The sequence below is a fragment of the Caenorhabditis remanei genome, chromosome X (assembly GCF_010183535.1).
Source record: "Caenorhabditis remanei strain PX506 chromosome X, whole genome shotgun sequence".
Lineage (NCBI taxonomy): Eukaryota > Metazoa > Nematoda > Chromadorea > Rhabditida > Rhabditidae > Caenorhabditis > Caenorhabditis remanei.
The window spans coordinates 5,741,682-5,759,860 of NC_071333.1; the positions used below are offsets into that span (position 1 = coordinate 5,741,682).

At 38.5% G+C, this 18,179-nt stretch overlaps 4 protein-coding genes across 4 annotated transcripts; 1 reads left to right on the forward strand and 3 right to left on the reverse strand.

The window, feature by feature from the left end:
• Positions 1-3,200: 3,200 nt before the first annotated feature.
• GCK72_023094 (uncharacterized protein) lies at positions 3,201-5,372 on the reverse strand (the record flags this gene model as incomplete). The annotated part of the gene is made up of 4 exons (XM_053735229.1): positions 3,201-3,313; positions 4,805-4,889; positions 4,943-5,127; positions 5,192-5,372. The coding sequence occupies 4 exons, from the start codon at positions 5,370-5,372 to the stop codon at positions 3,201-3,203; spliced, it is 564 nt and encodes a 187-aa protein (XP_053578795.1).
• A 1,181-nt stretch (positions 5,373-6,553) lies between these two features.
• On the reverse strand, positions 6,554-8,139 carry GCK72_023095 (uncharacterized protein; the record flags this gene model as incomplete). Its single annotated transcript, XM_053735230.1, has 4 exons — positions 6,554-6,655; positions 7,239-7,440; positions 7,883-8,049; positions 8,107-8,139. The coding sequence occupies 4 exons, from the start codon at positions 8,137-8,139 to the stop codon at positions 6,554-6,556; spliced, it is 504 nt and encodes a 167-aa protein (XP_053578796.1).
• A 2,129-nt stretch (positions 8,140-10,268) lies between these two features.
• GCK72_023096 (uncharacterized protein) lies at positions 10,269-11,854 on the forward strand (the record flags this gene model as incomplete). The annotated part of the gene is made up of 3 exons (XM_053735231.1): positions 10,269-10,452; positions 10,517-10,701; positions 11,651-11,854. 3 exons carry the CDS (start codon positions 10,269-10,271, stop codon positions 11,852-11,854), a joined length of 573 nt encoding a protein of 190 aa, XP_053578797.1.
• A 210-nt stretch (positions 11,855-12,064) lies between these two features.
• Positions 12,065-12,524, reverse strand: GCK72_023097 (uncharacterized protein; the record flags this gene model as incomplete). The annotated part of the gene is made up of 2 exons (XM_053735232.1): positions 12,065-12,147; positions 12,350-12,524. 2 exons carry the CDS (start codon positions 12,522-12,524, stop codon positions 12,065-12,067), a joined length of 258 nt encoding a protein of 85 aa, XP_053578798.1.
• Positions 12,525-18,179: the final 5,655 nt, after the last annotated feature.

The following is an 18,179-nucleotide window of genomic DNA, read 5'->3' on the forward strand; positions in this document are numbered from 1 at the left end:
ATCTACCTTCTTCAGACAGATGTTCGCAATAGAAATGGTTATCGAACATAGTGGGGTTGAACAGCCAAAAACCATCTTCTCCAATTATTTCTAACACTCCTCTTTCTTTTTTCTTGCAAAAACGAATCAAGGCTATCACTTCATATTAGACGCATGGGCAACTCAATTTTACGCTCTCATTTTTTTCTGTGTGCGTTCTATCGCTCAAAAGGAAAAGACCAATTGTCATCAAAAAAGAAAATGTAATAGAGAAATAGACAACTTAAAAAACGAGAGGGACGCACATGTTGAATACAAGTGAATTTCTCATTTTTTCAGACCATGCTCTTCTTTTACAACCCGTTGTGTTCAGTCGCCAGTGAGAACAGGCTAGGCTCATCGTGAATCAGTTTTGTGGAAAATGTCGAAATCGCCATGGAGGGCAAAAGTGAAAATGCGGTTGATGTTTCTAACTATTATCCGGGAAAATACTCGTAAATTTCAATTGAGTACGACCGAAAACACAGACTTCTTCCGAATGATGATTCGTCAAGTATGCAATTGCTGTTACACAAAAAAAGAAAGACAATGAAAGAAGCATTTTCCCGTTCAAGCCGAAACACGAAAAGAGAAGACCAGACAGAACAGTTGAGCCTGAAATACAGAATGTCTTTAAATTCAGTTTCCATGAGTTTATGTTCGAGTAGTGTTGCTCATCCGTCCAAAAATATTCAAAATTATTTTTTTCAATATGAAGAAAAAAACCAAAATGAAATGTGGGAGCACACGTTCATCATCCAAGATAACGCGAGGTCAGCTGACGATCCAGACTACTTGTATTCCTTAAAAGGTATAAAATAATTGTTGCGAAATTTTCGGCTCTTTATGATTTAACGGGGGTTTTAAGAATAGACGGGGGTTTTAAGAATAGACAGGGGTTTTGAGAATAGACAGGGGTTTTGAGAATAGACAGGGGTTTTGAGAATAAACGGGGGTTTTAAGAATAGACGGGGGTTTTCGACAAGTTCTATTCACTCATACTAAAAAAACCCCCCAAAATGGTCAGAAATGACTACAATCCCTCCAGTATACATTTTTTTCTGGCCCATACTCCAAGGGTACAACGGATTGAGGGTACAATGACTCTTAGGGTACCATGACTCAGAAAGTACTATACTTTTAGAGTACAATGAGTAAGTTGCTCTTAGGGTACAACAGATTGTTGACTCAAAGGGTACAACGGGCTGAATACTCAAAGCGTACAACAAAGTTTTTGATCAGAACTGAACTTTGTAAACTTTCATTACTCAAAATGTATGATGCTCTATAGAATAATAGTCCTACTGTGGAACGTTGTTCAGTTTGGTCCAAAATTTATAAATTTCATAAAAATAGCAATCGAATTTGTTTATTTAATAGATATTATCTGACTGGCTCGAGCACAAGCCACCAGATCATGTGACGTTTTAGCCTAACTGATCCGTTCTGGTTGGTTTTTTGATATGTTATCACCATGGGCTCCGTCCCCTTTGCTGACAAAAATTGAAGTATTTCTCATTTGAGTTATTCAGAGGTAGAATAGCACTCAAGCATTCTTGCAGCACACATGGGTTGAAACTCATAAAAACCCTTCACTTTTTTATCATAACCCCCTAGACACTAATATCTGGGGAAGGTATTTACATTTTCGAATAGCCAACACAAATATTAGGTTGGCAAGAAAGGTTTTGACCATATCTCAAGTTACCGTAAAAACTGTATTAGAGCGACACCTTTAATAGAACGACACCCATCTATACTCAGAATTCATCATAAAGAGCCGAGTTTTTAAAAACCGTTTTCCCTAATTCTTTCTTTCCTAATATAGCCACTTCGTCCTTCTAAATTGAGGTGCCTGTCCAAACACTTTTAAATCTAGAATCATTGTTGCATCTAGTTTCTTGCCCATGTCATTGAGTCCAATCCTTGATTTGATGATCCGTCGTTGGATGATACTCGTTGATGTTTATGAAAACGAGCAAGAAAGAATGGTGAAGGAAGTCATAAAGAAAAGAAATTATACTGTTTTTTTGATACTTTTTATGAAATTTCTGAAATATTCTAGCCCGGGAGGATTCAATCCCGCGTCTACCGTGAATAAACACAGCCCATAGGTAAGACTACTCGCAGCGTAACTGACCGAGTCTTACTGGATCCGACACAAGAAAGAATGGTGGGGGAAGTCATAAAGAAAAGAAAGAATTCGGTTTTTTGATACTTCTTATGAAATTTCAGTTGTATTCTAACCCGGGAGGATTCAATCCCGCGTCTACCGTGAATAAACACAGCCCATAGGTAAGACTACTCGCAGCGTAACTGACCAAGTCTTACAGGATCCGACACAAGAAAGAATGGTGGGGGAAGTCATAAAGAAAAGAAATTATACTGTTTTTTGATACTTTTTATGAAATTTCTGAAATATTCTAACCCGGGAGGATTCAATCCCGCGTCTACCGTGAATAAACACAGCCCATAGGTGAGACTACTCGCAGCGTAACTGACCGAGTCTTACTGGATCCGACACAAGAAAGAATGGTGGGGGAAGTCATAAAGAAAAGAAATTATACTGTTTTTTTGATACTTTTTATGAAATTTCTGAAATATTCTAGCCCGGGAGGATTCAATCCCGCGTCTACCGTGAATAAACACAGCCCATAGGTAAGACTACTCGCAGCGTAACTGACCGAGTCTTACTGGATCCGACACAAGAAAGAATGGTGGGGGAAGTCATAAAGAAAAGAAAGAATTCGGTTTTTTGATACTTCTTATGAAATTTCAGTTGTATTCTAACCCGGGAGGATTCAATCCCGCGTCTACCGTGAATAAACACAGCCCATAGGTGAGACTACTCGCAGCGTAACTGACCGAGTTTTACAGGATCCGACACAAGAAAGAATGGTGGGGGAAGTCATAAAGAAAAGAAATTATACTGTTTTTTGATACTTCTTATGAAATTTCTAAAATATTCTAACCCGGGAGGATTCAATCCCGCGTCTACCGTGAATAAACACAGCCCATAGGTAAGACTACTCGCTGCGTAACTGACCGAGTCTTACAGGATCCGACACAAGAAAGAATTGTGGGGGAAGTCATAAAGAAAAGAAATTATACTGTTTTTTGATACTTTTTATGAAATTTCTGATATATTCTAACCCGAGAGGAAGGATCCATCGTTACTCACGTTATTCCTTTGTCCATTCCTTTTGTTGAATCATCGTTGTTCTACAGTCGTGTACTGTTGTGGATCGTTGTGGGCTCCGGGACTCTGTTCTGGTTGCGATGCTGTGCTTTTCGACTGGAAATTAAACTATATGCTTGTGAATTGGATAAGCTCGCATGAAGCTCGCATGAAGATGTAACTTGAGAGAGAAAGTAAAGGAGTTATAAAAGAGATAGATAACACAGGTAGATCAAATGAAATGAAAAAAAGAGAGCCCAAAAAGAGAGGACTGCTCAGTGCGGGAATGAAGAGGACAACTGACTGTATTCCACAAGTCTGACCTCATAAGGACTAGGGGGCGTGTCTTTTTCGTCATCACCTATTAGATTTCCCATAGAGATAAGTGAAGAACAAAAAGAACACTGGCCTCGTTCACACCAGTCTGCATGAGATTTGTTTTTTGTCGATCGATATGTGATCTATTAGATTTCCCAGGTAGATAAGTGACAGGTGTGAGTGTTTGTGGCTGAAAATAACAAAATGAGCACGGGACTACTTCTTCACGTTCATAATTATGATCCAAGTTCACACCCTCCATTCAAACATCTACCAACTATTCTTATTTCGTTTCTATTTATCGAGCAATTTGTTTGGCTATTCACCCATCTCTAGATTTTCCGAACACTCACACCTGTCACTTAACTATGTGGGAAATCTAATAGGTGATCGATCGACAAAAAAACAAATCTCATGCAGACAGGTGTGAACGAGGCCAGTGTTCTTTTTGTTCTTCACTTATCTCTATGGGAAATCTAATAGGTGATGACGAATAAGACACGCCCCCTAGTCCTTATGAGGCCAGACTTGTGGAATACAGTCAGTTGTCCTCTTCATTCCCGCACTGAGCAGTCCTCTCTTCTTGGGCTCTCTTTTTCTCATTTCATTTGATCTACCTGTGTTATCTATCTCTTTTATAACTCCTTTACTTTCTCTCTCAAGTTACATCTTCATGCGAGCTTCATGCGAGCTTATCCAATTCACAAGCTTATATTTTAATTTCCAGTGGAAAAGCACAGCAACGCAACCAGAACAGAGTCCCGGAGCCCACAACGATCCACAACAGTACACGACTGCAGAACAACGGTGATTCAACAAAAGGAATGGACAAAGGAATAACGTGAGTAACGATGGATCCTTCCTCTCGGGTTAGAATATATCAGAAATTTCATAAAAAGTATCAAAAAACAGTATAATTTCTTTTCTTTATGACTTCCCCCACAATTCTTTCTTGTGTCGGATCCAATAAGACTCGGTCAGTTACGCTGCGAGTAGTCTTTCCTATGGGCTGTGTTTATTCACGGTAGACGCGGGATTGAATCCTCCCGGGTTAGAATATTTCAGAAATTTCATAAAAAGTATTAAAAAACGGTATAATTTCTTTTCTTTATGACTTCCCCCACCATTCTTTCTTGTGTCGGATCCTGTAAGACTCGGTCAGTTACGCTGCGAGTAGTCTTACCTATGGGCTGTGTTTATTCACGGTAGACGCGGGATTGAATCCTCCCGGGTTAGAATATTTCAGAAATTTTATAAAAAGTATCAAAAAACAGTATAATTCCATCAGACCAGACAGTGGAGGATGGAAATGAGCAACACGTGCAATCTTCAAGAATTCATCGAGGGAAAGATGGCCATCTTTGTCTTTGTCCGCCTGAAATTAGAATATGAATTTTTAATTTAGTTGTGAATGTTTATTAAACTAACAAGCTGAAAGATGCTTTCCATTGTTTCTTCGTCAGCGTTGGATCCTAGTTGACTCATCAACCGCTTGAAACCTCCGAGATCCATGAGGCTGTTCCGGAAACAAGAGAAGTTTCGGAACAGCTTAGCCAAGCGAAGGCCTTCTCCTCCAGAAAAGTTCTTCGTTTGCACTAGAACAGACGGTAACTCTGAAAATGTTTCTTCATTATAGTAATTATGAAATAAAATAACTGTTTTTCAACTTTAACTAACCTTGTGTACTTTCGGAAGTGTCAACAAAGACTGAATTTTCAAAATTAGTAGGTGTCATCAAAAGTGGCAGACCATTTTTTGTGACTTTTGTAATTGTGGAATTGGATGTACTATGAAGAAGCGTTTCCTTTTCACACGAATCTGACTCATTGTCAGATGTGTCTTCTTTGAGTCTTTTCATCACGTATTCCTAGTTATGTCCGTATTAGGCGGCAACTGAAAACTGGATAAAGGTTATTTTATGAAAAAAAAACCTAAAAAGAAAAGAAGAAATAAAATTAAATCTCTAAAATTGATAAATTTTTCTCGAAGAATGAATACAGTTTGTTGTTATCTGAAACAATTCTTTTGAGGAAAATCTGTGGTGGGACGGCAGAGTAGATCCTCTGCTTTGATTTCATTGGGAATAAGTAAAGTAAAAAGAGAGAAGCATGCCTGCTTTAGCCCAAAAAGCTGATAAACAGACAGATCTCTTTTAACGGAGATTGCTGGAGACGTTGAAAAATTCGTTGTAGAGACAACACTGAAAAATTCTTTGTAGAACACGGTGGTTCGATTTTTGAAGACGGTAAAAATTCTAGTGATAGAGTAGAGCGAGTTCGTCCTCCATTTCTATTACATATGCTCAATATTGGACGGTTGTTGTGAAGTAGTCAGATTAGTCGTCGACGGTCAACTGTCAAGTACGAGTATCATCTTTCTTTCTGCTTTTTATGTGCAATCCAACATTTTATAGGCCCTGAAATTGTTAAGTTTGTTCTCGAGTCTGATCTAGAACATACAGTTAACACGAGTGAACTCGAAAGTTTTAATAAGACTTTTATCACAAAATACTCACAAACACCACAATCCTAGTAGTGGAATGTTTCTATATACATATTTATCTCTTCAGCATGCTACAAAAATGTTATGTCTTTGCAATATTGATGATTTCGAAATGGGATTATTTTATTGTATTTTTATTATTTTGTGTATTCTCATTATTTTGTAATTTAAAAAAAACTTTTTGACTCTATATTTCCTAGTAAAGCCACTATATTCTATAATCTACATTAATTGAACTAGAAAGCCTACTTTTATTTTGGCTAAGTTTACTATCATTCTTTATAATTTTTATGTTGCTTTTTCCGGAAACAGATAAAAACCGAATTACGTGGAAAAGAGAAAACTACCCGCAAAAATTAACAGCTTATTGCAAATCTGTTATAAGAAGTTTTTAGACCCGAAACGCAGAGAAACAAATAATTATTGACTAGATGATGGAAATTAACTTTTTCCAAACAATTCGTACATGTTGGCAGACTGAGATTTCTGGAAAAAGCCTCCATTCAAGCCCCAGTTGCCCAGCAAGACGGATGTCTCTCAATTCGACACTGCATTCATTGATGATCCTCCAGTGGAATCATTCTGATAGTCGAAAGCGAACAGAGATGCTGGAGACGGACTTGCCGAAGTTGACACTGTCTACAATTCTGTTATTGTAATGGATGATTAATACTCCCGTGCCATGTTACCAACAGTGAGTAGTCGTGAAATCGGATACAAATTCATCAATTCCATTCAAAAAACAATCAACTTTTTTTCAGATTTGATGAGACCTCCCGTCTTCTATTGTTTTCGCATCAAATGCATTCGATACCTCGTTTCTATCATTTTTTGAATCAATTCTAAGAGTTTCTTAATCTATAAACGTTTATTTTCTCAATCATATTTTCTAGTCAGAACTCTCAAATATCGTATGTTGTAATTTAAAACACATTGGCTGTATACAGAAACTGTTAATACACACGTTGGGTAGAAAAACTGGGAAAAAAGTACAGAACTCATAAAAAAGGAACTCAAAAAAAGTAAGCAGAAAATTATTAAGTCAAGAACTCTTAAAGCTCTTCCAATAATGAGTAAACTAAATTTTTGTGATGTCTCGTTGATGAATACGCGTGTTGAGATGTTTGCCCAGCTTTTCGATTTTAAACCGATTTTTGCAAAAAGATAGTTTTTGGCACATCTGAAAAAGATTCAAGCTGATAAAACGCGCGTTTGAACTTACACTTGAGACGACAAAGAGAAACGGCTGATGAAAAATCAATACATCGTTTGCATATGGTATGAAAAATAAAATCCCTTTATATTGTTTTTCGAGGTTATAAACTGCAATGATCATATTGGAAACAGTGAGGATTGTGAGGAAAGAATCAACAGCAATCATTGCAATAAACATTATCCACAAGTGGAGAAATTTACTTTCCTTTCTGCAAATTGATAATTAAACTTTTTGAACATCGCCTAAAACAGACTCTTTGTGTTTATAACATTTCTTGAATGTCATAAAATTCAGAAAAATATCGATAATAGTTATAGGAACTAAAACACTTGACAGGCAGATATAGATTTTTGAGCGACTCTGAAAAAAGTGTATAATTGCGATAGGTAGTTTCTGCATCAGTTTTGATTGTACGTACTGCAGATGTTTCAAGAGTGAAGTAGTCTTCTTCTTGATAATGAACGTAGTATGACTTGGATGTCAAAATAAGGAAATTGGAAATTGAGAACGGAACTAATACCAAAATTATAAAAAATAACAAAGAGAACTTTTGGGGGAACGATTTCCAGGTATTCCATTTCAGGTCCTTTATAGCTGGATGATAGATCAGCATGTAACGATAAAATGAAACTAGAAAATGGAAGAAATACTGAGCATAAGCAAAATTATAATGCATTGCGTGTGATACAATAAGCAAATCGCATACAGATCCTCCGTTATCACAATTCCTTGGGAAATACTCGGCAATAGTTCCGTTATCCGCTGTTTGCAAAGGAATTCTGGTAGTAATAAACGAGTTACCATAAACGATTGCGTTCTAAAACAGTCAAAACTAGAATATCCGTTTCTAGAAATAGGTAGTATTGCTACTTACCGTGAAATAACAGAAAATGATGTAGCTGTGCATAAGACTTCCAAAGGCCGAGCGGTTTGATATAATTATAAAGATAACGATGAGACCAAAGGTCAATAGAACTGTTTCAACAATTGTCATGATAAAAAACATTGTTTTCAACCCTGAGTCAGGGAAAACATCACTGAGATAGTCTGTCATATTTTCCATTGGGTATTTTTGAAAAAGTGGAAAAGAAAAGGCTAGAATGAGGAATACTTACTCCGAAATGGTTTAGGTTTATTCTACGTTTACTACAAATCGTTCTGATCATTGTAGAAGAAAGAACAGAATTCGAGATTAAGAATACGAGAAACGTGCTGAATTATAGTAAGAGACCCCATAATTTAAAATTACTACAAAATGCTGAAAAACTCAGAGAGCACCAGGTAATTATTAGTGTTTGAGAAGAACTGAGTCAGAAGAGCCAGCACATCAAGGTTTCGTTTTTGATGTTTCAAAAAACGTTTTGACACGGGGATATCGGGATATAAAGACAACAAATGCAGAAATGACGAAAAAATCTTTCTGCTAGATAAAAATCTGAGAAAGGAATAAGAATGTTGTTCTGACTGTAATAAGACTAAACTTGATCTGTCTGTTAGATGCCGTCTAGTACCGAACATATGGTTGTTGACCTCCAATATCTTTAAGTGGAAAATAATAAACTTTGAAATTGTCTTTCGGCCTCAATTCTTCCTCCATAATCAGAATTCTCATAAAAATTGTAAATCAAGCCAAGCCTTTGCTTTTGAACTAACTTTTTTTGTACGGAACTTTAATAAGAAATTACAGATTTTGTTACCCAACTCATATAGTTTTAGGGCAAGAAAAAGAATAAGAGTGCACTCAAACCGTTTCAACTTTGCAAAAAATCAAACCGAGTTCTTAATTTGTAGAAACATTGTGATGGTCATATATTTGTAATAGGGCAGTGAAAAGCCGAAAAAGCACATTTTCTGTTACTTCGAATATGCTGTTTCCATAGCTCAGTGGTCATAGAGGCTTTACGAAGATGTGTGTTTCTGAACATCAATTATTAATGAGAAAGCAATCTAACTTTATACGTATCATACCCAAGTGAACTCAATGTTATGTTTGTTATCATCACTTTGCTTGTTTTTTTTAAATTGTTCGATTTTATCATAAAGTTCACCAAATGTGGTTGGACCAGACACCTCCACATCACTTCAGAACTGCCTAACTCGCGAAAACAAACATTTTCATGATTTCAACAACATTTTTCGAGTTTCCCAGAACTATTAATTACAATGTGAAGTTTTTGAATACGTCAAACAAACACTGAAAGAAAACATTCCTTCGAAAGTCGACGCCTGCATCTCACCTAAACAGACACATACATATCAATATCTTCTTCTACAACAACAACAATCAGAAACGAACATTGAAGTGCATTTTAATAAAAGCTGAATTTTTAAGAGACGTTGTCTGTAAGAAGATGATTCCTCTTGGCACAGTTGCAAAAAGTTGTTTCAATCCAAACTCTTTTCACAACATATGTACCCCTATAGTAGTGCTTTACAAAAAATATGTCATCAGTCCCCTATGACGTAATCATAGGAAAATATGACCAATAATTGACTTTTCACCCGAAAATTCATAAAAATTTCAATTTTCCAGACAACTCTGCGAAACTTTCGGTACATGTTAGGTTTTCAAACTCAAAAATATAATTATTTCCTTTCACTATTATTTGCTTGCATTAACCCCACGGGTTCATTGACAGCAGACTGTAACATTCCAGCTTATCCTTAGGCGGATTTTCTGAAACCATTTGTTTTCAGCTATAGCATTATGATTTGAAATTCATGTTCGTGAATCGCAAACTTTTATTGGAAACACCCGCGACTTTTAACAGATTTTCCTCAATAGAACTGTTTCAGATAACAACAAACTGTGACTCATATATTCATTCTTCGAAAAAAATCTATCAATTGATTTTCAGTGACTCGCCTGTTTATTGTTTCCTATTGTTTCATTTTCGTGTCGATTTTATCGTTTCTCTGGAGTACACCGTTTCAGAGATTTATTTTTATTTCTTCTTTTCTTTTTAGGTTTTGTTTCATAAAATAACCCTTACCTAGTTTTCAGTTGCCGTCTAATACGGACATAACTAGGAATACATGATAAAAAGACTCAAAGAAGACACATCTGACAATGAGTCAGATTCGTGTGAAAAGGAAACGCGTCTTCATAGTACATCCAATTCCACAACAACAAAAGTCACAAAAAATGGTCTGCCACTTTCGATAACACCTACTAATTTTGAAAATCCAATCTTTGTTGACACTTCCGAAAGTACACAAGGTTAGTTAAAGTTGAAAAATAGTTATGTTATTTCATAATTACTATAATGAAGAAACATTTTCAGAGTTACCGTCTGTTCTAGTGCAAACGAAGAACTTTTCTGGAGGAGAAGGCCTTCGCTTCGCTAAGCTGTTCCGAAAATTCTCTGGTCTCCGGAACAGCCTCATGGATCTCGGAGGTTTCAAGCGTTTGATGAGTGAACTAGGATCCAACGCTGACGAAGAAACAATGGAAAGCATTTTTCCGCTTGTTAGTTTAATAAACATTCACAACCAGTGTGCTCCACCGGGATTTAAAAACTAGTGAAAACCGGTTTTTCATGAAAAAACCGGTGAAAATATTCACCGGTTTTCACCGAAATTCACCGGTGTTTCACCGGGGAAAACCCGGAGAAAACCGGTGATCACCGGGTTTTCCCCGGGGAAACACCGGTGAAAAAACCGGTGTTTCCCCGGTTTCCACCGGTTTTCGCCGGAGTTTTTTTGAAATTGGTAACACATAACCGGACATTTCGAAACCGGACGTTTCGCAACCGGACATTTCGAAACCGGACATTTCGAAACCGGACATTTCGAAACCGGACATTTCGAAACCGGACGTTTCGCAACCGGACATTTCGAAACCGGACATTTCGAAACCGGACATTTCGAAACCGGACATTTCGAAACCGGACATTTCGAAACCGGACATTTCGAAACCGGACATTTCGAAACCGGACATTTCGCAACCGAATGACACTTAGAAACAAAAAAATGCCGGTTGCGAAACGTCCGGTTTCGAAATGTCCGGTTGCGAAACGTCCGGTTTCAAAGTGTCCGGTTTCGAAATGTCCTGTTTCAAAATGTCCGATTGCAAAATGGCCGGTTGCTGTCATGTTCGTTCACGTTGAAGTGTTTGCATCATCAAAAAAAACCGGTGAAAACCGGTGAAAACCGGGGATTCCCCGGGGAAAACCGGGCACCGGTGAAAAATGAAAACCGGGGAAAACCGGTTTTTCAATATTGAACACCGGGGAATTTCGGTGAACACCGGTTTTCGCCAAACTTGACTCTGGTTTTTATTTTTATAAAACCGAGAAAAACTTCACCGGTGATTATAACTGTTTTCACCGGTGAAAAAAAACCGGGTTTTCGCCGGTTTCTTCACCGGTGGAGCACACTGTTCACAACTAAATTAAAAATTCATATTCTAATTTCAGGCGGACAAAGACAAAAATGGCCATCTTTCACTCGATGAATTCTTGAAGATTGCACGTGTTGCTCATTTCCATCCTCCACTGTCTGGTCTGATGGTTTTTACCAACAAAGAGGCAGTTGATCGTTTTGGAAAACAATCTCTTCTGGGTCGGGCCAAGAGAGCATCTTATTCAGTTTTAAATACATTTTTCTCAAAGTTTAAGTAAATTCCAAAATACGTTTCTTGGAATTCTAGATGATGCCATTTCAGATTTCTTGATTTCTGCAATGCATTTCATTTGTGAAATAAAAAACCAACAGTTTGTTGTTTACAAGGACATCCACATCAAAATAAGAAATCATTTTCAATGAGAGAAAAGCAACAAAAAAAGTAAACAAAGTTATATTTTTGATGACTTTGAGGATCTGCCAACTAATCACTCGTCCAATCCATTGACCACAGGAAGCACTTCCTTTTTGACATCAGACTCCTCTTTTCCATTTTGAAACTTTTTGAAGTCTGAATAGTCTTATTTGTGAAACTGCATAGACCTAACCACAACATACTTAACCATATTAAGTATAATTTAAATGAAATTAAGGTTTCTCCAATAGTAGGTGAATAAGCCTGGTTAAATTTCTGTCTACCCATGGGTTATATTTCCAGATCAACTTTTTGAAAAAAAAAACAGTTTGTTATTTTAAGTCATTGAAAAACCCACATTCTGTCAATTCATCCAACTCTCTCTTTTTCTCTTCGATTTTTGCAGTGTATTCATTTATCGTTTTATCTTGTTCATCTGATATTTTCTTGTTTTTACAACACTCACGATCCAAACGTTCTATTGCCATTTTCATTTCATTTGCTCTTCCGGACTCTTCGCTTCTGAGCTCCATGTGTAATGAACCATTTTCTAAAAAAAAGAAGAGTTTTGTTTTTTTCTTTTTAAAAGTTTTGAAAGAACAAAACTAACCAGTTTTCACTCTTTGAACGTCTATTTTTAGCTTCAAATAATCCAATCTACTCGGGTTTTGCCAGTTGGACGATTCCTCTCCTAGAAAGTTGTTTTAATAAGCTGTCCGGTGTTTCACCGGAATATTATGTCATTTCGTGGTCTTTGTTTTATAAAAAGACTTATTTAAATTTCCCTCCCGAAGTCCACAAACACTCAAAACACGCAAACGAGAAACTTGGCGCAATCTTGGTGCCTTGGCACTTTTTTGGGGCAAGAGTAAAGTCATCAGAGAGAAGGCGTTCCTTTTCAGTTTGGTGGCTGTAGCAACGGTGTGTGCCGTTGTGAAGCTGTTTATTTGTTTTTCTTACCTCTGCTTGGGTATTGGGCCCATATTGTGTGTTTTACTTGATTTTATTAGTGCATTTTAGCCAGTTGGGCTCTTGGAATAAATAGTATATTCCTCAAAAAGGTGCGTGTTGTGTGTTTTCTGCGCGATTTCAGATTCTCGCTAGTGTCAAAAGTGTTTTGACATCGTTGTGCGCGATTTTCTCTTGAATCCGTCGTTTCTCTCTTGATTTCGTGTGTTTCTCATAGTTTTAGCTAATAAGTTTTGCAAGTTCATTCGTGAATTTGTATATCTTATTTACTTGGGGGCCGAAGCCAAAAGTTTCGTGTCGCAAGACCGAAACGTAACTTTTTCGTTCTGAAAGTGAGAATTGTAGCACTAGATATTGTTTTGCTCTGTAATTATCGATTCCTATTCGTGTAATTCACGAATTGACAGAGACCCATCGATTTTACAACAAAACAAAAGAGAAATTCGATTCCTTTTCGTGTAATTCACGAACTGACAGAGATTATCGATTTTTCGCAACAGAAAATTTTCTGAAAAGTGCCAAAAACACAAATATTTGTGCAAATTTCGCAATTTAAAAGCGAAAAGAGTTAATTTTATCGTGGCGGTGATATATTTCATCGCGAATCCCTCACATTTTCTAACAATAGTGAGAAAAGTATAAGAAAAGGATAAAAACTTTTCAAAATCGATAATACAAAAGCGTTTTATCTTTTTATCGTCAATAATTCAATAACCGCCGTGTTTTATCCGTATTTATCGTTATTTTCGGTGGAAAAAAAAAACTGAAAGTAATCAAATATTTTCCAGTGAATATGGCACTGCAAGAGGAACCCCCGTCGGAGAGCGCGGACGCTGTGACGAGTCCGAATGATGACGGTCAACAAAATGTCGAAAATGGTGGCGTCAACGAAGAAAACCAAGGTGGTGGGAATACGCAGGAGCCAATGGAAGTTGAAGAGAATGTGAGTCTTAATTTTTTGAGAAAAACTCAAGACATGCTCTTGAACTTGGCTAAAGAAGAGACACATAAGATGCTGAAAGTATATGCAAAAGCCAATGTCAGTACACATGAGAGCATTATGAAGCCACTCAGTGATCTTGTGGTGTCGGCAAACCAAAAAGAAGAGGCTAGAGTAAAAGAAAAGGAAGAAATGAAAAAAGAGAATGAAGAAGTGACCAAAGAAAATGAAGAACTGATTAAAGAAAATGAAGAATTGATTAAAGAGAATGAGGAACTGAAAAAAGAGAATGAAATCTTGCAGAATCTTCTGGGTGGAGGATCGCAAGGAGATCTCGGAAGTCAGGCAGCCGGCAAACAGACAGTGGCTCAGCAAATGGTGAGTATTCTTGAAGCAAATGGGGTTGACTCGGTAAAAGAACTAGAACAACTGTTTGAAAAAAGAGAGAAACTACAGAACTTATGGACAGGACAAATGGATCTTTTCCAGGCAAGCGAGAAACAATGTCAACAAATGGAAGCAAAAATCAAGGAACTAAGAAAGTCCCTGAAAGAAGTGGATCGTCGAATGAAGACGACAAAAGGGCCTCAGGCAGAGAAGGAGGAAGCGACTCGCTTCATCGAGTTGAATCAAAGGTCCAATTCTTACTCGAGGATTGGTGAGTATACGGCGGGTGTGACTCAAAATGAACATAATTCTCAGATCATGGGAAACGAATGCCAGCAAATGACATCCACCGAAACATCTCCCAATACGCCAGGTATAAAAAAAAGTCAGCGCACAATGCCAAAGCAGACATATACAGACAAAGAGATGGAAGAGGCGATTGAGAAAGCGCGCTGTCGGAGTGACTGTGAGTCTGAAACGGAGAAAATGAATGAGACGATGGGGGGTGGGAGATATTATACTGACTGGGACACGGGAAAACCGAAAGAAATGTCTCCAGTGGAGATGATGAACCAGATGTTCATACAACAAAATCTGCCGGAACCTCCGAAGTTCTCAGCGGAGGAAAACTCGGTGAAGTTAGAAAGCTTTCAGAAATCGTTCGCGTTAAAATTTGGGTCATTTTCGGATGAAAATCAAATCACTCTGCTAGAGACAAAGTTTCTCAGTGGGAGAGCATTGAGAATATTCCGAGGACTTCCAGAACATGAGAAAAGGTCAATGCAAGGTGTAATGCAGGCGATGGCGAGTAGGCTGAGGATTTCGCCGGAAGACGAAACGAGAAGGGCAAAGTGCCGATGGGAGATTCTGAGGAAAAAATCAGAACAAACCATCGAAGACTTTTGTCTTTCCATTGATGAACTCGCGCGTATAGCATTCAAGAGGGTAAATGCTTCGGAGCTTTCTTCGTTCAAAACAGCGAAATTGCTTGATGCAATTGCTGAGAATGAAACGTTGTCGTGTCTCATTGACAATAGATTGTTGGGTATGCCGGAGAGAGATCATTATGACACGTGTCGTATGTTAGCAACTCGTTATGAGCAGGGAATCAGAGATAGAAAGCTGAGAAACAAAAATTCCGACAATGAGAGGAAAAAGGGTCCGTCGGCACAAAATAGTAATGCATCGGCTACAAACAATGCTTCCGAGCAAAGCAATTCCAGTGGGCAGAGAAACAACACTCATGCACAAAACAGAAACCACTTCACAAACAAAACAGATAGTGCAGATAGCCCGACAAATCAGAACTGGCGACAAAGAACTGCCAATAATTCTGATAATAATGGGAATGCAAAGGGGTTTCAAGAGTGTAATGAGTGCAAACTAGTTGGGTGTCATGATCCGAAATGTTCGAAAGCCCCAGGGAATGCAAAGACGTACAGTAGACCGGTGGTCACGTGTTACCGGTGTCAAGAACAAGGACATATTGCGACGTATTGCACGAAGCAAATTCCAGCCAAAGTGAATGACACTACGGTAAAAGAAAATACGGTGAACTCGGTAGACGAACAACAAGTGTTGACGATGCCACATGCAGCGCCGGGAAAAGTGTGTAACAATACAGTAAAGCCGTTGATTAAAATTGAAAGAGGGCGTATTGGAAGCACTGAGGTAAATCTAATGCTGGATTCGGGTGCATGTATCTCAATAATTCCGCAGAATATCTGGAAGAAAATAGTTAGTGAGAATGGAGAAGAGTGGATGAGAAAAGTGAAAGAGGAAGAGCTGCCACAGGTCTTCACAGCTAATAATCAACCACTCAAGTTGCTATTCACTGTTGAAGCTGAAACGGCAATGCAAACAAGAACCAGACTCATCAAATATTACATTGCTGACATTGACAGAGAAAATATTATTCTCGGAATGGATCAATTTAATAAATTGGGAGTTCAGGTACACATTGAAGATCAGCCACGAGCGGTCAAGATATGTAAAGACATTCGGCTCACGCCAAGCTCTTCGAGAGTAGTGCAAGTTTCGGTTGAAGGGGTTGTGCACAAAGGGAAAGAGTACTGCGTGATCACTCCTATCCAGAAGTGTATTGCACTGCACCATCAATTTGTAAAGTGGAAGCAAATGGCAAAGCAATGGTTACTATTTCCAACTTTGACACAAAGCCAGTATTGTTGCGAAAAGGACAAATGATTGCAGTAGGGGAAGTAGATGGCTTTGAGATAGTGCAGGAGAAATGTGAAGATGTGGAGGTTCTGGAAGAGTATTTGGAGGAAACGGGGTTTCTGAATGAATCGGCTGAGATTGTGTGCAGTGTCGTACAGAATGAGCCTGATGGCAAAAGATGGAAAACGTTATGCGAACATCTGAAAAGACAGGAAAGCAGCTCTGAAAGTGAAACAGAAGTCTGGAATGTCATTCAGAGTTTTCAGAACATTTTTGCGATTGAAGATAGTGAGTTGGGGCGCACAAATGCGACTACGTGTGAGATCGAGTTGTTGGATGGTGCTGAGCCAATTCGGCAAAAGCCCAGACCAATTCCGCTAGCTATTCGTCCGGAAATCAGAAAGATTCTGCAGAAAATGGTGATGCAGGGAGTCATCAGAAGCAGCAAGTCACCATGGTCAAGTCCGGTAGTCATTGTGAAAAAGAAAGACGGGTCGGTAAGAATGTGTGTTGATTACCGGAAAGTAAACAAGGTGGTGAAAAACAATGCTCATCCATTGCCACACATTGAAGCAACATTGCAATCATTGTCTGGAAAGAAGATCTTCACTACGTTAGATTTGTTGGCGGGGTATTGGCAAATTCCTCTGAAGGAAAAAAGCAAAGAAATAACAGCTTTTGCTATTGGGAGTGAGTTATACGAGTATAATGTGCTTCCTTTCGGGCTAGTCACGTCTCCTGCTGTGTTTCAAGCAACTATGGAAGCTGTAGTTGGTGATTTGCTGGGAAAAACTGCATACGTGTATGTTGACGATTTGCTCATTGCGAGTGAGACCATGGAACAACACGTTCATGATCTCAAAGCAATATTGGTCCGCTTGGAAGCAAGTGGAATGAAGTTGCGTGCTAGCAAATGTCATATTGCGCAAAAAGAGGTTGAATATTTGGGACATAGGATCACCCCAGAAGGTGTGAAAACCGAGGAAACCAAAGTCAACAAGATGAAAAACTTTGCGAGACCAGAGAATGCGGAACAAATGCGCTCTTTTCTGGGACTCACTAGTTATTACAGAAAGTTCATGCTCAATTACGCGCAGGTGGCTTCCGAGTTGACGCCTCTGACATCAGTAAAAAACACATGGGTGTGGCAAGCAGAACATGAAGCGGCGTTTCAAGAGTTGATTCAGTTAATCTGCACAGCACCAGTGTTGATGCAACCAAACATTGAAAAGGCGCTTGATGGATCGAGACCATTCATGATATATTGTGACGCGAGTAGAAAGGGAGTAGGTGCGGTTCTTGCTCAAGAAGGAGATGATGGTTTGCAACATCCTATTGCATTTACTTCAAAATCTTTAAGTCCAGCTGAGAAAAGATACCATGTGACTGATCTTGAAGCACTTGCAATGATATCGGCGTTGAGACGCTTCAAAACCATTACGTATGGTACGGCGATCATTGTGTTCACAGATCACAAACCACTCATTGCGTTGCTAAAAGGGTCGCCATTGTCGGACAGATTGATGAGATGGTCCATCGAAGTCATGCAATTTGATGTAAAAATAGTGTATATAGCCGGAAAAGCTAACGTAGTTGCCGATGCGTTAAGTAGGGGTGGATGTCCTGCGGTGGAAGCTGAAGAGGCTGAAACTACGGAACTCACCAATATTATTGGCGAAATCAAGGTCAACAGTGAGACTAAGGAGAGTGAAAT